The following is a 15,958-nucleotide window of genomic DNA, read 5'->3' on the forward strand; positions in this document are numbered from 1 at the left end:
CTGATCGCCGGTCGGGTGGAAAGCGCCCGTTGGTTGTTGCTTGTTGGTTGTTGTTTGTTGTTTGTTGGTAAGGTGATGCGCGCATCTCTCAGCCATTGTAGTTGTTGCTGCTGCTGCTGCTGCTGGCATGCAAATGCGGCCCGATATTGATCAGTTGAGTTGTCCGGCCCACCATTTGTCTAATGGTCGAGTTTCTCGAACCCTCGCAGAGCATCCGCCGTTCGAGGGGCACACACGCATGTGCGAGTGTGTGTTGCCGCAGTGATGATGCAACGGCAAATTGAATAACAAGCGGCAACTGCAGCAGAGAGAGAGAGAGAAATTGCATCCTCCGCATCAGCCACATTCAAGGTCCCGATCTTCGATTTCTCCGACGCCGACGACTGCGAATCCCACTCCGTTTCCAGCTGATCTACGTGCCCAGTTTGTCTGGCCTGACCAATTGGTAGTGAGCGTTGCAAGTTGCCGTCTTGACCCGCAAGGCTTCCGTCGATTGTCATCGCATCGGGGCTCAGAGGCATGCGTAAAAACTTATTTCTCCGCCGGCCGACTGCTTTGCGATTTCAATTAAATGCCAAAGCACACAGCCATTATTGTTATTATTTTCGCAACACGGCGGGAAAGTTCCCACCAGACAGTCGAGCTGAACTTTTCTTCAAATTGTCTTCGATTGGGCAAGCGCTTTTGGGATCTCAAGTTTCAGATTTTGATTATCCGGCGGATCTAACTTCGGAAGACAAGTCAGCGTCGTCAAAAGGCGCCTCTTAATTGAACAACAACCGAAAATGCCGAAATGCCGAAATGCCGAACAAATGCCAACGCCCACCACAACAAATTGACAGGCAGCGCCTTGGCTTAAATGATCAATCGGCCGCACAAACAAAAGTTCCCAAGCCGCTGCTGTTGCACTTGGTTGTTGCTGTTGCTGTTGCAGTTGCTGTTGCTGTCAGTGTTGCTGGTGTTGCATTAACAACTTCCCCATTGGCTTTGTGTATGTTGCCGTGGTGCAGCAACAAGCAGCATGACTTATGAGTTTGTGCATCAACACGGAATTCGAGTCGTAGTAGTTGCTGCTGTTGCTGCTGCTGCTGCGGCTTTTGCTGCTGCTGCTGCTGTTGCTGCCTTCGTCGCGTAATGAAAACGAAAGTAAATCGCACTCACTTGCCCACCAGATCGGGCAGCCACACGCCACATCATTCACTCTCGGCTGGGGCAGACCGGAATTATGCGCATATTTTATACTAATCGCAATTAAACTAGTCACTTGACATCTTACATTGAAACAGGCGTTGAATAGCTGACCGCTAATTACTCACTTAAATGGCACACATAACCAGCCGGGAGTAGGGAAAAAATGCACTCCGAATGCCGCAATGACACAAAGTGGCATTCGGGCGGCAATTAATGGGTAGCAAAGCAGATCGATCAGACCGGGCGGATCCTATACGTAACCCATGTACCCCTATATCGGAGACAATCCAATGTTGCACGACCTACGGTGCAGTCGATCGCATTTAAAATAGATTAGATAATTGGTGCAATCGGTCGGGCGGCGTCACGAATGTGAGATCAAATGTTGCGCTGTCTTATCTAACGTACTATATGCAGCTTCATAGTCATCAATACTTTTCGCACAGCAGAATCGCCTTATAAGCATGCTACAATGAAATAGAAATAAATAAATAGTTATGGTAATGACCCACTTGTGTGACTTAATTTAGCAATTACCACAGTTATACATCTACTTGGCAGTTACAATGCCCTGCTCGAATGCAATCAGCACTTTAAACTGGCGACCTGTTTTTGATATTGGGTTCATTTGTTATCTGTTCAGGGCAGTGTGATCAGCAAAACTGCAAAACAACTATGTTAAATATTATTATATCGCTAAAAGGCGAACTAGCATTTGTTCATTTAGATTTTAGCGCCGTGCCTTGTGTTCTGTACTATTATCGCATAAATAAATATGATATTGACCGAATTGTTTGTCTAAAGTGATTGATTAGGCACTTTTATGAACCACCTCTTGTGTTTCTATTTAGTACTAATAATAATTTCCTCAAACATACAAACATTAATCAAATAAAAAAGTAGAATATTTTAAGTATAAAACCAATGTTAAGTCATTGAACAAGTAAAAAGTTAGAGCTTTATCAGGAAATAAATATCAAAACTACGTAGTTCCTCGGCGTTCATCATTATTATACACAGCCATGGATGAATATGGAAATAAACTTGAAATTATGAAATCTTCAGGGGTATTCATTATGCTGCATTCAGTGCCCAAATAAAGCGCAATAATCACTATTTGCTGCCTAATTTATTCCCTTGTATTGCCACTTTCCACGGTAAATGATTTCCGTGGGTTGAGCCGGGCCAACTTACCCTTTTTTCTCCCAACGCCATCTCAGCTGGCCATCATCATCTATGTGGCTTTTGATTGCCCCCCACCGCCCCGCTGTCTTTTCACTTTCGTTGGCTGCGCTTCTGCTGTTGTTGTTGTTGGTGGTGGTGGTGGTGGTGGTGTTGCTGCTGCTGCTGCTGCTGCTGGAGCGGGGGCATGCCACATCGCAGTCGACGGCGACGTCTGCGCCGCTCGGCGGCGAAACGGTAAATGTTTGCTGGCAAACCCGAGCACAGCACAGTTGCATTTTGGCGCTCGTCCCCAGCGATTCGCACTCGCACATCTGGCGCCAAAGCACAAAAAGCCAAATCAAAAGCCGTCAAAACACCAAAACTTGCTGGCTGTCGCGCATGCGCACGCGCTAAACGAAATCGAAAACGAAAAGCAGTCAAAGTGACCGTTATTATCGTCGAGCCGCAGGCGCAGTCAGCATCTAAAGTCGTTATATAATCGAGAGTGGAAGCTGGGAGCCGCAGTTTCTGGCCAAACCAAAAAGACCGAAAGACCGAAAGACCAGCTTCTGCGCACAATTCGCCATGTCGTCGCCGCCCAGCCAGCGGACTAATTAATGTGCGGTCGTGGAAAGAAAAGTAAAAAATTCCAAGCGGCGCTGGGAGACCTGGGAGTAAATTATAATACTTAAGGCCGGAAAAAGTGCTTGGCCCGCGAGCCGCGAGACGTTATCCGCATCCGATCCCAGTTCCCGATCCCCGAGGCAGTGGTCCCGGAAAGAGAAAAACCCTCGGCCGCCCATTTGAATGGCAGCGTGAAAGTGAAAAGCATCTGGTTGTCAGCAGCAGGACAAAGCTGCAGATACAGATAGATTTACAGATACTATATACAGATACGATCCGTAAACGGCCTCTGTGGGTCAGTCATGCGCGCGATGAGCAGCTGAGCTGCGCCAGCTGCCCGAGGAGCGGCCACCAAGATGATGAAGCCATCACCATCACAAACCCAGTCGCAGTCGCAGTTGCAGTCACAGTCGCGGCCACACTGGCAGTGCCACTGGCAGATCCCGGTGACAAACACCACGACCTTGAGCTGGCTGTGCCTCCTCCTGCTGCTGCCCTCCTCCAGGCAGTTCGAAACGGGTGGGTACAAAAATGGAATCATGTCAATGGATTAGTCTGCTGATCGATCTAAATTACCAAAGACAAGTGCTTTGCGGTCTTAGGACCAACTTTTCATTCAGCGAAATGCATTCTATAATCAAATTAAAGATGTGCTTATCAGTTTTCACCGAATTATGTGCAACACGAAGGTTAAAAATAATAGTATTCCCATAACTAATGTCGATAACCTTACACTACGCATATTTTTCCATGATTTTATACAAATGAGTTTTTAATCGAAAAAAGTATGCTAATAAGCGCAGTTAAAAGCGTAAACTAGATTGATAGTATTTCAACACCTCGTAACTAAGTTATTACTTGAAAGGTGATGAAACTATCAATCAAGTTTTTAAGTACTACGAGCCAAATAAAGCTGTAAATTCATTTGAACGATACCTTTTGATATTAAATGTTTAATGAGTTGTTCGAATCGTACTGGCAACACTTGTAATGATTCCGATTTCATCGCAGACTGCGGCTGTCGTCCGGCGCGTAGAGGTCCACGGATTATTTCTGGAGCTGCCACGAGTGAGGGCCAGTTCCCGTGGCAGGCCTCCCTGGAGCTGCTGCACCCCTCGCTCGGATTCCTGGGCCACTGGTGCGGGGCGGTGCTGATCCACCAGTATTGGATACTCTCCGCCGCCCACTGTGTTCACAAGTAAGTCGAATCAGCAGAAACCCCTTGCACCGTGGCCTAATATGTGAAATGCCTTACCCAGCGATCTCTTCAACCTGCCCATTCCACCGCTGTGGACGGTGGTTTTGGGCGAGCACGACCGCGATGTGGAGTCGGGCAACGAGCAGCGCATTCCCGTCGAGAAGATCGTGATGCACCACCGCTACCACAACTTCAGGCACGACGTGGTGCTGATGAAGCTTTCAAAGCCAGCGGATCTCACCAGGGCCTCCAATATCCGGCGTATCTGCCTGCCCTTTCTGCTAGCCGAATCGCCGGATCAGTCCCAGTCGCAGTCGCAGTCGGAGGCGGTGTCTCCGGCTTCGTCGGCCGATGAGGATGTGCTCATCCAGCAGCTGGAGCTGGAGGATGTGCCCGAAAAGATCGACAACTTCCTGCGCAGCGTCCAGAGCCGCCGGCGCTATCGCAATGTCACGGCCCCCAGCATGAAGGAGCTGATGAACATGAAAATCCTCAGCAGGATGCGTCAGGCGCTGGCACAACGCTCCCCGCGCAGCCACAAACGCTCGCGAAGACGCAACGATAAGCTGATGAAGCTGGGCCCTCGCCGGGAGTCGGACGATTCTGCCGAGCAGAAGCGCCTTAAAGTCAGCGATGAGCCCAAGGAGATGGCCTTTGTGGACTGCGTGGCCACGGGCTGGGGTAAGGCCAACATCAGTGGGGATCTCTCCAATCAGCTGCTGAAGACACAGGTGCCGCTGCACCAGAATGGCAGGTGAGTGACGTCTCAGTCTGTGTACTCCTTAAATGGGATAACATTTTCCTATTACCGCTCTGCAGGTGCAGGGATGCCTACGGCAGCTTCGTCAACATCCACGGTGGCCACCTGTGCGCCGGCAAGCTGAACGGAGAGGGCGGCACCTGCGTGGGCGACTCCGGCGGACCGCTGCAGTGCCGCTTGAACCGCGACGGACCCTGGATTCTGGTGGGAGTCACCTCCTTCGGATCGGGCTGTGCCCTGGAGGGCTTTCCGGACGTCTACACCCGCGCCTCGTACTACATGAAGTGGATCGAGGACACGATCGCCACCCACTGAATCAAGGATACGTAGTCTACATAGCTATCGACCTGTATTTATCGAGTGCAAGCTCAGCTGTATATTGCTTACTGTTGCCACTCCAACTGTAGCCCTAGCTTAAACTTGTAGTTATCGTTAACTAGTACGTAGGCAAGGACGTTCCCTAAGTTGTTTCCGATGAGCACAATAATTTACACCGAATCTTAAGCCTAAATATCACAGTGTTGCCCCCTCTTAAGTGAGGTAAGCATTCCGATCCTCCACTGGGTTACGTCTTGGCCGTCTTGGGAATGAAGCTGCCGCCGCCGAAGAGCAGATGGTGCTGCTCCTCCGCGTCCAAGTGAACCGAGGTTTTTCGCAGTCCCGTGGCCAAACTGAGTCCAACTCCAATCACCTGAACCGTGCCGCGTGCCGTGCCGCGTTCCACTTGATCCACCTTCTGGAACTGGTTGGCTGTTGGCCAAAAGCTGAGCAACAGGGCGCTGCACAGATGGTAAACGCCGGCCAGCAGCATTCCCAGAGCAGCGCTCCACTGCAGCAGCGGGAAGCCCCACTTGATGCCATGGACGAGCAGCCGCAGGCTCAGGCAAAGGACATCGATGTTCAGGTCCACCCACAGCAGCGGCAGGACCATGTTCTCGAAGGGCGTCATCATCCGGTTGAAGTTCACCTTGCCCACCACCTGGTTGGCCTGCAAGCGCAGGTGGGTGCCCTGCATCGGAGCTCCCAATTGCTGAAACCCGTACAGTATTATTGCATTGACCAGCCTGGACAACTTTCGATTCCACTCACCGGTTGCACCACGAAGGTGGAGGTGAAGCGCGACTCATTCGGCTGCAGGCCGTCGAATGGCTCCAGCAGACTGGGATCGGCGTGCATGAAGTGCGGATACGTTATGGCTAAGGGAATGTCTGGAATTGAGAAGGGATTCAGTCAATAAAAATGCCGATACAGATGGAGGTCAGCGGTGCTCACTGTAGTAACAGGGTGACACGCTGCCAACACCCCTCTTGAGGCAGCGGTTGTTCTTGCAATAGCACGAGGAGTTGGCGTTGTCTAGTTCGCTGTCGAAGGAGTCCGGCTCCATCACGAACTCAAAGCCATCGATGCCATTATAGGTGCTGGTGCGATTGAACTTCACCGGCAGCCGGCGGCAGAAGGTTCGCCGGTAGAGAAAGAACTCGTCATTCTCATCCATGTCCAGCGGAAAGAGCGTGGCATCGTGACTGCCCCAGATGCGATTGCACATGGTGCCACTGGGGATTACGAAAAGGTACAATTTTAGATAGGTCACACAGAAGAGTTGGGTGTGCAGTAATTACTTGGTCTCCTCATTGTACTGCCAACCCTTGAAACCGCGCTCTCCATTGATGCTGTCCACGGTGTAGCCACGAGGAGCATCCGTCAACCTAATTCCGTATTTGTCCTTGCGTTCCGGCAAGTTCATGTTGAACACATTGCTCTCATTTCCCTCGCGGAAGAGCTGCAAATATAAAATCAGTTAAAAACTTTCAGGAATATCAATTCAAAGAGCTTACCTTCTCCATAATGCCAAAGCTGGAGAAGTCAATCCAACTGGGCACGAACCGAGAGGCCAGTTCCACCAGGTGATCCTCGTAGCCCCACATGTATTCGTGGACACTCATCTCCAGCATGGGCTGCGAGTTCAGCTGCCTGGCAATGGCACTCAGTCCCAGGGCGGCGAACATGGATAGACTGGAGGCCAGAGTGGTCACCCCCATCAGTGGGATGTTGGGCGCCCGGATGCGATCGATCTTGGGATCACCCACGGATCTTTCCGGTGCAAAGATATACTCGCGTTTCGGCGTATAGGTGATGGTATTGTTGGACTCATTGTAGGTGACATTGTGGTTGCTCAAGACCTCCTTGTAGACATAGGGACCCACCTCCTGGATCGTCAGCTTGGATGCTCTGCCCGACGTGAACTCATCCACATTGGTGTAGTTGAACATGTACACATTGATGTACACGTCCAACGGAGGCAGTAGCCAAAGTCGATGGAGCAGGGTGCCGGGTTTCAAGCTCAATTGCTGCAATGCAAAGATTACAAGTATTTGTTTTAGATTTTTTAAATTGTCGTTTAATACAAGTATTACTACTCTTAAGGAACCAGGTTTGTGTGGGATTTCCATTGAACGCCAACGTTCTGTTTGGCCTACAGAAACCCCTTTTGTTACGTTTCCGAACTTGAATTCAGACAATAAATTGGATTCGTCAATGAACACCGTTTTCTATTCATAAAACACAAAGCCATATGTCACTCTGGCATTTATGGGTAGTTTATAATGGAAAATGGAAAAATACTACAATAAAGAAATCCAAATGAAAAGACTAAGATATTTTCCTTATGAATCAAAAGACCGGATAGCTCAAATGTATTTATAGATGTTTGTAGATCGTAGTTTTATTCAAATGACATCTACTAGTATTCAGATTGGTAGGCAGAATACAAGTTCTATTTTATTGGCATACCGCGTACAAATAAGTTATTAAAGTTAATCACGACAATAACAAACCGATTTTACTCACATACCTCAGCGGCACTGTGCTATTTCAACAGCTTTAAGAGCTACACTTCCTTACCGTGTCCAGGATGCTCTGCAGAGGATCGGAGATTATCACCAGGGAGCCGAAGAACAGCAGGGTCATCCCGAGGGCGGCGCTGCGCAGCAGCTCTGCAATAAAATAGATCAGCGGGTGAGTTACGGTCATGTCAGCCGAAGCTAAACTGGTTTTTGTGCGGTTCCAGTTTGTCGATAGCGTGCGCCCCCCATCATGTCCATCATGCCATTGACCTTGGCGGCGGATCGAAGTGGATGGGGTCGGACGAGATCCGCGACCTGCCTCAATGGCAGGAGCAGGAACGGCGGCTCCAGGCCACAAATTAATAAACAAAACGATGACAACCGGCAGACGACAGACGACAGACGACAGCCGGCCGCCGATGACGATGACGATGCCCGAATTCTGTGGCGGTTCAATGAACGTTCTTCGATTTTATAATCAGAGATGGGAAGGAAGGTGATACTGGTACGTGCACTCAGAGAAAGAAAACAAATTATGACACACCAAAAATGCCCATAATTCTAGTTAAGTGCCCTTGCTGTGAGACATTTTTTCCGGCAATTTAAATATATTGTCTAAATTTAATGGTCATATTATTCGTTTATAAACGGCATTAGCAAACACCAACAGCTGCCAACAGGTTTTTTGCAAAACCGCCGACTTTTTGGCATAAAGGTAAACAAAAAATATTGTTTAATTTATGGTTACACCTTAGGTATAGGAATAGCTGATTTTCCACTGTCACTCAAGGCTTGGCAAGGGAATTTAGCAGGCTGAGAAGTGAATTGCGACTGATTTTGTGTTTTGCTTACAGCAATTGAATAAGAAGGCCGCTCCTAGAAAAGTCGATGAAATCCAGTTTTACTGACCTTGTTAAGAATATTGATTAAAAGTACGGAAGATGGGCAAGGCAATCGAAGCACATTAATCTAGGCTGCAATTCCCCCATACTCACTTGAAGTGAAATCACTCATTTTACGACCGAAACACGTTTGTTCTCACCTTGTGCCAAGATTATTGTCTTTGCGCCGGTAAAATTCACTTCCGCACTCGAAAAATGGCCGGAAACTGGAAGGAAGTCGGCTAATCCAGTGCGTGGGCGCACCCAGTTCTCCTGTGACCGATTTCCAGCGATCATGGCCGCTCCATGAAGAATCACATTTGCTATTGTGGGCGGTCATAAATCAAACGCACCCAAATCGTAGCCCATTCATCGGTACAAATCGTTTAGCGAGTTCTCGCAAGAAAAACAAAAGTAGAAAAATCCCCAATTGTTTCTATGGAAGCGGAGGTAGTAGAAACCGAAAGCGGCGACCGATAGAAATATACTTGTACGTAGATACATAGATACATGGATAGGCGCACCTGCTGCCAAGATCAATGAACTGGCTAGCACGCCCCTAACTCGCTCCAAAATGGCACGATCCCACAGCGGCTGCGATATGCGGCTGAGATCGGAAAGCAAACAGCATAAACTCATTAACAATTTCGCTTTGGTGTCAACTTTTGGTGTCATAAATAGGTTCAAGACTTCACAATCAAAACAAACCGCAATGATACATGACAAATTATGCATGGCTGCGATGAAACCAGAAATCCAAACATATTTCCCATTCATCGGAAATACGCTGGTGCACGGGAAGAAATGATATTTTTGTTAGAAAATATTTTGGGGGAAACCAAATGACGTGTTCTTCATGGAAAAAGTTCGGAGAAACATCAAGGTGTAATACCTAGTGTTTATGGGACAGTAAGAAGAAATGTATATTATCAAATTATTTACTTTTTAGTGCTAATTCCCAGAACTCGTCTAATATTGTGTGTATAAACATTCACCTGCAGTATATGTTCTTTAAAAGTGAGAACGTTTCGTGTTGTTAAATATAACGATTAGAAAATAAAGATAATGCATGCTTTTAGTACGTATATATTTGGTCAAAGCTGGGTCTGGCAAACTTTCCGTTCCGGCTCAAACTAAATGTATAAATTGAATAGTAAATTATGTCCAGCTGAATGATACACGTTTTCTCGCGGTGTGCGCCTAGATACTCATGCATATCCTTGCCTTGAGTGTGACAGCTGAAATTCCCGAGCTGAGGGCCCACCCATAAATTAGGCCGCACACAAAGCGCTCCAAAATTATTCTGCTGCAATGGAATGACCAATGCCAAAATCGACACGCAAAGTGGCCAAACAACACGAAAATCTCCACAAGCTGGGCTGGCTGGCTGGCAAAAAAAAATAGGAATGATTATAATAAAGTGGAGCTTGCATTGCGCAACAATTGCACCGGCGAGGCAAAAGGCAAAGTCCGCCGCCAAATCGTCGATGACGATAGAAAGATGGGCGGCCAAAACACACAAGACACGGACGGCATCATGAATGAAAGACGCTTGTCTCGATGGCAGCAGCTGATTCAGTGAGCTGTGAACTTGTTTGCGACAGCAAAACAGCGAAACAGCAGCAGCAGCAGCAGCAGTCGGCTCAATATCAGTATCTGGCGGGATCGGATATATCAGTTACTAAGTATGCGCTTGACGGCTGGCGACGACTGCTGCCTCTGCAGCGGTCTGAAGTTCAAGTTCGGTGCAATTCGCCGGGCAGCATTAAAAACCTGAATTTGAGCCCAACTCGACTCGCAGTGCACGCTGCGGTGCTGGAAAAATGAAATAAAAATACACATCATTTTTTGACCAGCAAAAGCGTCGCATCCGAGCAGCAGTGCTGACCCACTGAAGTCAAGAATGAATTTGTTTTGTTTCTGACGGAACACCTTCGCCGGTCGGCAGGTGTGTGTGTGTGCGACTTCCGTCAAACGACAATAAATTAGGCAAATAGCCGTATGCTATAGCCGTAAACTATAGCCAACGCTATTGCTAAAGCGCTGTATCGCGACGCCGAGATTCGCACTCGCTTATCCACAAGATACAGATAGAGATACAGATACAGATACTCGCCAGCATGTGGCGATCGACTAATAGTCGAATAGCTGTTATGACAATGTTTGTGTTTGCCTGTGTTTGGCTAGTGATTAATCCCAGATCTGTCGCTATTTGCTTTTAATCATCGCCAAAACCAAAAAACCCAAAACCCTTAAATAGTCGCAGTCAAAGTCTCGCGGCAATTAGATGCCCGCCAATAAGGAAAAGTAAATATGTAGCTCGCCAAGTTTACAACTTCCCCGTTTCTCGGCGATGCAGTGATGCTCAGCTCCTATGATGCCTCCGATGCCTCCGATGCCTCCGATGCCTCCGATGCCTCCGATGCCTCCGATGCCTATGATGCCTACGATGCCTACGAGTGTGTGATGGTGCTGGCGATGCTCACTCTCATAACGATGCTGATCCGATTTGTTTGGCTTGCAAACGGATACTTCACACGGGCGATGATATTGCTATTGCTAATGCCCGGACAATGCCTGCTATTTGCATTGTTCAGCGGGCATTGAGCTGTATATCGTATTGATTTACGGCGCACTGCGGCAAATTAGTTGGCTTGGAGCTCGGTGTTCTCGGCGATCTCTGCAAGTCATGCCTGCGACTCCGATTCGGCTTCAGATTCGGAGCTGGGGGATCTGTCAGCATCTGGTCAAGTGATATCGGCCACTTATCGTGGGGCCACATCTGACCCGGGCAGGGCAATCATCGCGTTCACCTTCAGTTTTCCCAGCGCATATGTATATGCTGATTGAAATCATCGAACTTCATGGTAAGGCAAGACGTGACATTTTCAGTCACAACCGATTTCATTTCAAATCTTAATGTATGCAAACTTAATTGCACTGCCGCTCAGATCCGTTAATACACAAACACGCGTATGTACGCTTCCGAAGATTTAGCTAGCGTATGACTTTGCCAAAACCGGAGGTCCAAGATGTGGAGCTCCACTTTGTACTACAAGTATTTACACCGGGCTACAATTAATCCCAACTGACCTACAATGTATAGAACCCTACGCCCTTGGTGGCTAATTTGTTGTTATGCAAATCGCTCGATCAATTTCTTGTTTAATTTTTAGTTCGTCTTTGAATATATGTTAACTGCTTTGGCCGAGAGCCGTGTGGTGGAAAAAATAAATAAGCAAAGCGGATAACCCAGGAAAGCACTAATTAATACAATTTTGAGTTAATCTCTCTTCCCAGCCCATATCGTTTTCATTTGACAGCTAATTTGAGCTAACGGCTATCGGGGCGCCAAGTATCTGCGGACTTTAGAACAGGTATCCTATCCAGATACTTGCAATAAATGAAAACCAATTATTTACGCGTGCCGCTAGTTGTCAGTATTTCGGTAATTTGGTGATTCGGTAACTCGGTAATTGGCATTCTAATTTTCGCCAGGAACGCGAATGGGAAGTTTCGACACCATTTTTTATCGCTTTGATTAGCATGCACGAGCGTTTTAAAATCCATTGCACCATTCCTACTACATTTCAGTGACTTTAGTGGACTTTTGGTCCACCTCAGCGGTTCGGTTTGTGCAAGAGATCTTTGTTGACATTTTTACGATCGCGTGGGGGCAGCAGCTCCCTTGGCGGCAAACGGCGGTTCGAATTAACTTTTATGGGCCTTTGGCTTTGACCAATGCGGACAATGGGCTCCACATGGCTTAATTAAGCGTACTGGTCGCTTTTGGCCATTTCGGACTGGGCGTACTGGGCATTCATACTCACTTGCATTGCGCTGGTTTTTGTTGGCAAATAGTTTCATTTCAGCGATCTGATTTTGATTTTGTATCCCCTCCTTTCAACGGGTTGCACTTGATTGAGCGGCTGGCTAGTTGGTTAGTTATTTATTGATTTATGACGAAAATCAATTAATTCCTGTCTTGTTATTTATGGCCGCGAATTAAACTATTAGCAGGTCGGTGGCGTTACAGATTGTGATAGCGATTGAAATTCCGATTACGATCGGATCAATTTGCATGGTAACTGCAGCAGTTTAATTTGTTTTGATATGGATTTCCATAGGAATTATTAATAGGCCGAGTGCTTGATTCCTGTCGATTGTCCACCCGAGTCCCGCTCCGATGTGATCCGATCTGGGCGTTAGCTGATTAGTTGATTAGCTTATCCTATTGCCTGATTCCGATTTCGATTCTGGCTATATCTCTGAGCTGGATCTGATGCCTGGGCTGGAGTCTCGCTGCTTTGTCTCGAATCGTACTGAACTGTCACGCACTTCCTATTCTCACAAATTTTGACAACTTAATGCGGCGATCTCGACTGCAGCGGGGACCTTTATATGGACTCTTGGGCCGTTCCCCGATCTCTCAACCGATCGAGTTCCGAGTGTCTGGCGGAGATCGGATCGGCTGGCAGTTAGCAGTTAGCAGCTAGCAGTTGGCTAGCAGTTGGCTAGCAGTTGGCTAGCAGTTGGCTAACACTAGCATCTCAACCTTTCTACAACCGGTCCACATTCAAGCCTCTGCTCGGGCTGCGCGCTCGGCTAAAACGTAGCACATTCGCACACACTCGTTGGCCAAAACGAAAAGCCCGAGCAGCATTAAGTCTCTTTTTGCTTCGGGGCTATGAACCCCCTGGGCGAATGCGAAGATCCAACATCCAACACCCAACCCTTGCAAACCCCCGGGGGTTAGAACAGTCATGGGGGGATCGGGGGATCGGCGCAGGTTGAGAAGGGTTAGCCATTATCTACGGTGAACGCTGAGCCGCAATTGCCGTCTCATAAATTTAATGGCTCAAATGACTCTATTTTATCCAGCGGTGTGGTCTCTATCTTGGGCACACCAGACACGCACACGTGCCGGTGCCCTTTTTTGCTGCCGGCCATAAATATGCATGAAGTTTAGCCGCAATTAAAAGTCATTTCTTGACGCAATTACATCCAGTTCTGATTCTTAGCAGCCAATAACGATTAGCTATTAAATGGCTGTTCGGATAATTCAGATAATTATCCGTCCGTTCGCTATTTAGTTCGATATTTATGACAGATCTGTGGCATGCCCATGCGATTCTCATCCGATTGCGCTGACTAAGAACTGTTAGCCGGACAATCGAGTTTTCCGATTTCCATATGATAACGTGACCTATTCCGCTGCTCCACAGTGATCTCTCTTTCTGACCCCCTTGGAAAACATCCAAGCCTCATACATTTGTCTGAGAATTGCCATTTTGCCAGCTTTATTGCCCGTCATTGCTTGGTGTTCTTCGGACTATTGCCACCGACCGCCGACCGCCGACCGCCAACGGCTTAGGTGATCTGATCCCGAATGAACAATGAGCTCCCTCCTAACTACCACATGGCATGTGTGCCGTCATTTGCCGCCGGACGGCTGCTGTTACCCGGCTAATTGTTGTTTGTGTTTATGGCAGAGCGGGGCACGATTATGGCATTTGGGGCATCCCAAAGTCCCCTTTTGCAATGGCGCTTTTTATGCTTTCCCCGAAAGTTCCAAAAACTCTAGGTTGTGTTCGCAATAAAAGCTTCTCAGGGGAAACTTTCGAGTCCTGGATAGATAGGGCCAGTTCTCGCTCGCAGGATTGCATAATCAGTTACTTAATAAACCTGTTGGCCCGCAAACGGCGAATGGATAATACCAATGCTCGTTAGAAGGATTGCACAATCGCCTTATTAAATAGTTCTATTGGCCTATAACCTATTTTAGGCTTTGCCCCCTAAGCACCTCCCTGTCATGAATCTAAAACCCAGCTCTTAAATATGTAATTAAAGCAAACAAGTTTATTATTCAATCTCATAAACACAGTAACACCACAAAATAGGTGTTAAGAAACCTTTTTTTAGCCAGCAATGCTTTTAAGAGCTGCAATAAATGTTTCTAAGAGCTATAAAGATTTTATCGCACACACGTTTTCTGTGCGTAGGGGATTAATTATTTTATTGAAAATTTGATGCTAGTTTGCTTTACAATTTACAAAAGCGCAAGCATACTGTTTTAAGACTTCAAACTAAAAGCAAGGCATATAAAATAAATAATTTTACTAAATTATTGGAATATCGTGCATTGCAAGCGAACCAATTATATGTAATGTCTCAATAATAAATTCCCATACCTGATCAAAGCAAATTAAAAACGGTGAAATCCATATCTATTTCAATTTCTTCGAACTGACTGTGACGCTCGACAACTGACCCTTTTAACTCTTCTCCACGCTCCTCTGCCACAGTGGAGAATTCACGTGGAATACCACGGATCTGACTAACCCTTTGGATGTAGATCAATATTTGCCAGATTAGAAAACCAAACAAAACACACACAAATAGATGCAAATAGATGCAAACTTTGTTATTAAGCTGCGAAATTTTAGGCACAATTATCAGTCGGCTGCCAATGAGACATTGTTTGGCGACCGGCAAATGGCAATCTCCCCATTGGCGACCATCCTCAAGGCGCGGAAGACCCCAAAACTCCGCTCCCGAACAGATGTGAAGCGATTCATTTGCTCCTAACCCTTCTACCCACCTTTACCCACTAAAACACCGATTTGCAAACATTAGGCGCTCAATTACCCGCAGTAGCTTCTAACGAGCTGGAAGGGGCGGGTCGGATCATCGGATCGGAATCATTAGCATCTACGTCAGGGCTCTCGGAACTGTTCCTCCGAAATTGGGGACTGGCGTGCCATATGTGCCGTGTGTCCACTACAAAGCTGACACGAAATGGGCCTGGGAAAGTCGGAAAGTGGGGAAAGCCCCTTCGTCTGCGATGCGAAAAACGCAGGCCGCAACCCAAAAATTATAGCTGTATAAAACAAGGCAGTTGGTCGTAATTGCAGCGCCGCATCAGGCACAAGTATTGTCTGAGCCACTTACTAGCCCAGTGATGCTGGCGACTTAGCACATGGAAGGTGACAAAAGCCCTGCAAAGTCGCAGCCAGCAGAACAATGGAGTGCATATACTCGCGGGCGGTGCTGGGAAAACCCAAGCGGCTTTCAACGCGCAACATTCGACTGCAGATGTCCTTGAACCTGTGCTGGGGAATCCCGGCGAACCACTAACTTGCACAGCAGGAAACTGTTGGAGCTACTTGCTAGTCTAACCTGTAGTAGCGATACGCTGACTTCTTGCTAAGTGTTTGTAAACAGGAACACCTAGAGGTGCATATATAAGCTGTCTAAAAGTAAGGCAAGCGAACAGATGCAACAATGTTGTCATAGG

General features: G+C 47.4%; 2 protein-coding genes across 2 annotated transcripts; one reads left to right on the forward strand and one right to left on the reverse strand.

The window, feature by feature from the left end:
• Positions 1-2,616: 2,616 nt before the first annotated feature.
• Positions 2,617-5,332, forward strand: LOC6552654 (transmembrane protease serine 9). Its single transcript, XM_001979817.3, has 4 exons — positions 2,617-3,498; positions 3,991-4,177; positions 4,239-4,931; positions 4,997-5,332. The coding sequence occupies exons 1-4, from the start codon at positions 3,336-3,338 to the stop codon at positions 5,250-5,252; spliced, it is 1,299 nt and encodes a 432-aa protein (XP_001979853.1). The 5' UTR covers positions 2,617-3,335; the 3' UTR covers positions 5,253-5,332.
• LOC6552537 (lysosome membrane protein 2) lies at positions 5,265-13,061 on the reverse strand. Its single transcript, XM_001979815.3, has 7 exons — positions 12,492-13,061; positions 7,839-7,930; positions 6,773-7,285; positions 6,557-6,717; positions 6,210-6,490; positions 6,027-6,145; positions 5,265-5,967 (listed from the first exon to the last, which is right to left on the reverse strand). Exons 1-7 carry the CDS (start codon positions 12,526-12,528, stop codon positions 5,503-5,505), a joined length of 1,668 nt encoding a protein of 555 aa, XP_001979851.1. The 5' UTR covers positions 12,529-13,061; the 3' UTR covers positions 5,265-5,502.
• Positions 13,062-15,958: the final 2,897 nt, after the last annotated feature.

Source organism: Drosophila erecta, unplaced genomic scaffold, assembly GCF_003286155.1.
Source record: "Drosophila erecta strain 14021-0224.00,06,07 unplaced genomic scaffold, DereRS2 tig00000000-arrow-pilon, whole genome shotgun sequence".
Taxonomy (NCBI): domain Eukaryota; kingdom Metazoa; phylum Arthropoda; class Insecta; order Diptera; family Drosophilidae; genus Drosophila; species Drosophila erecta.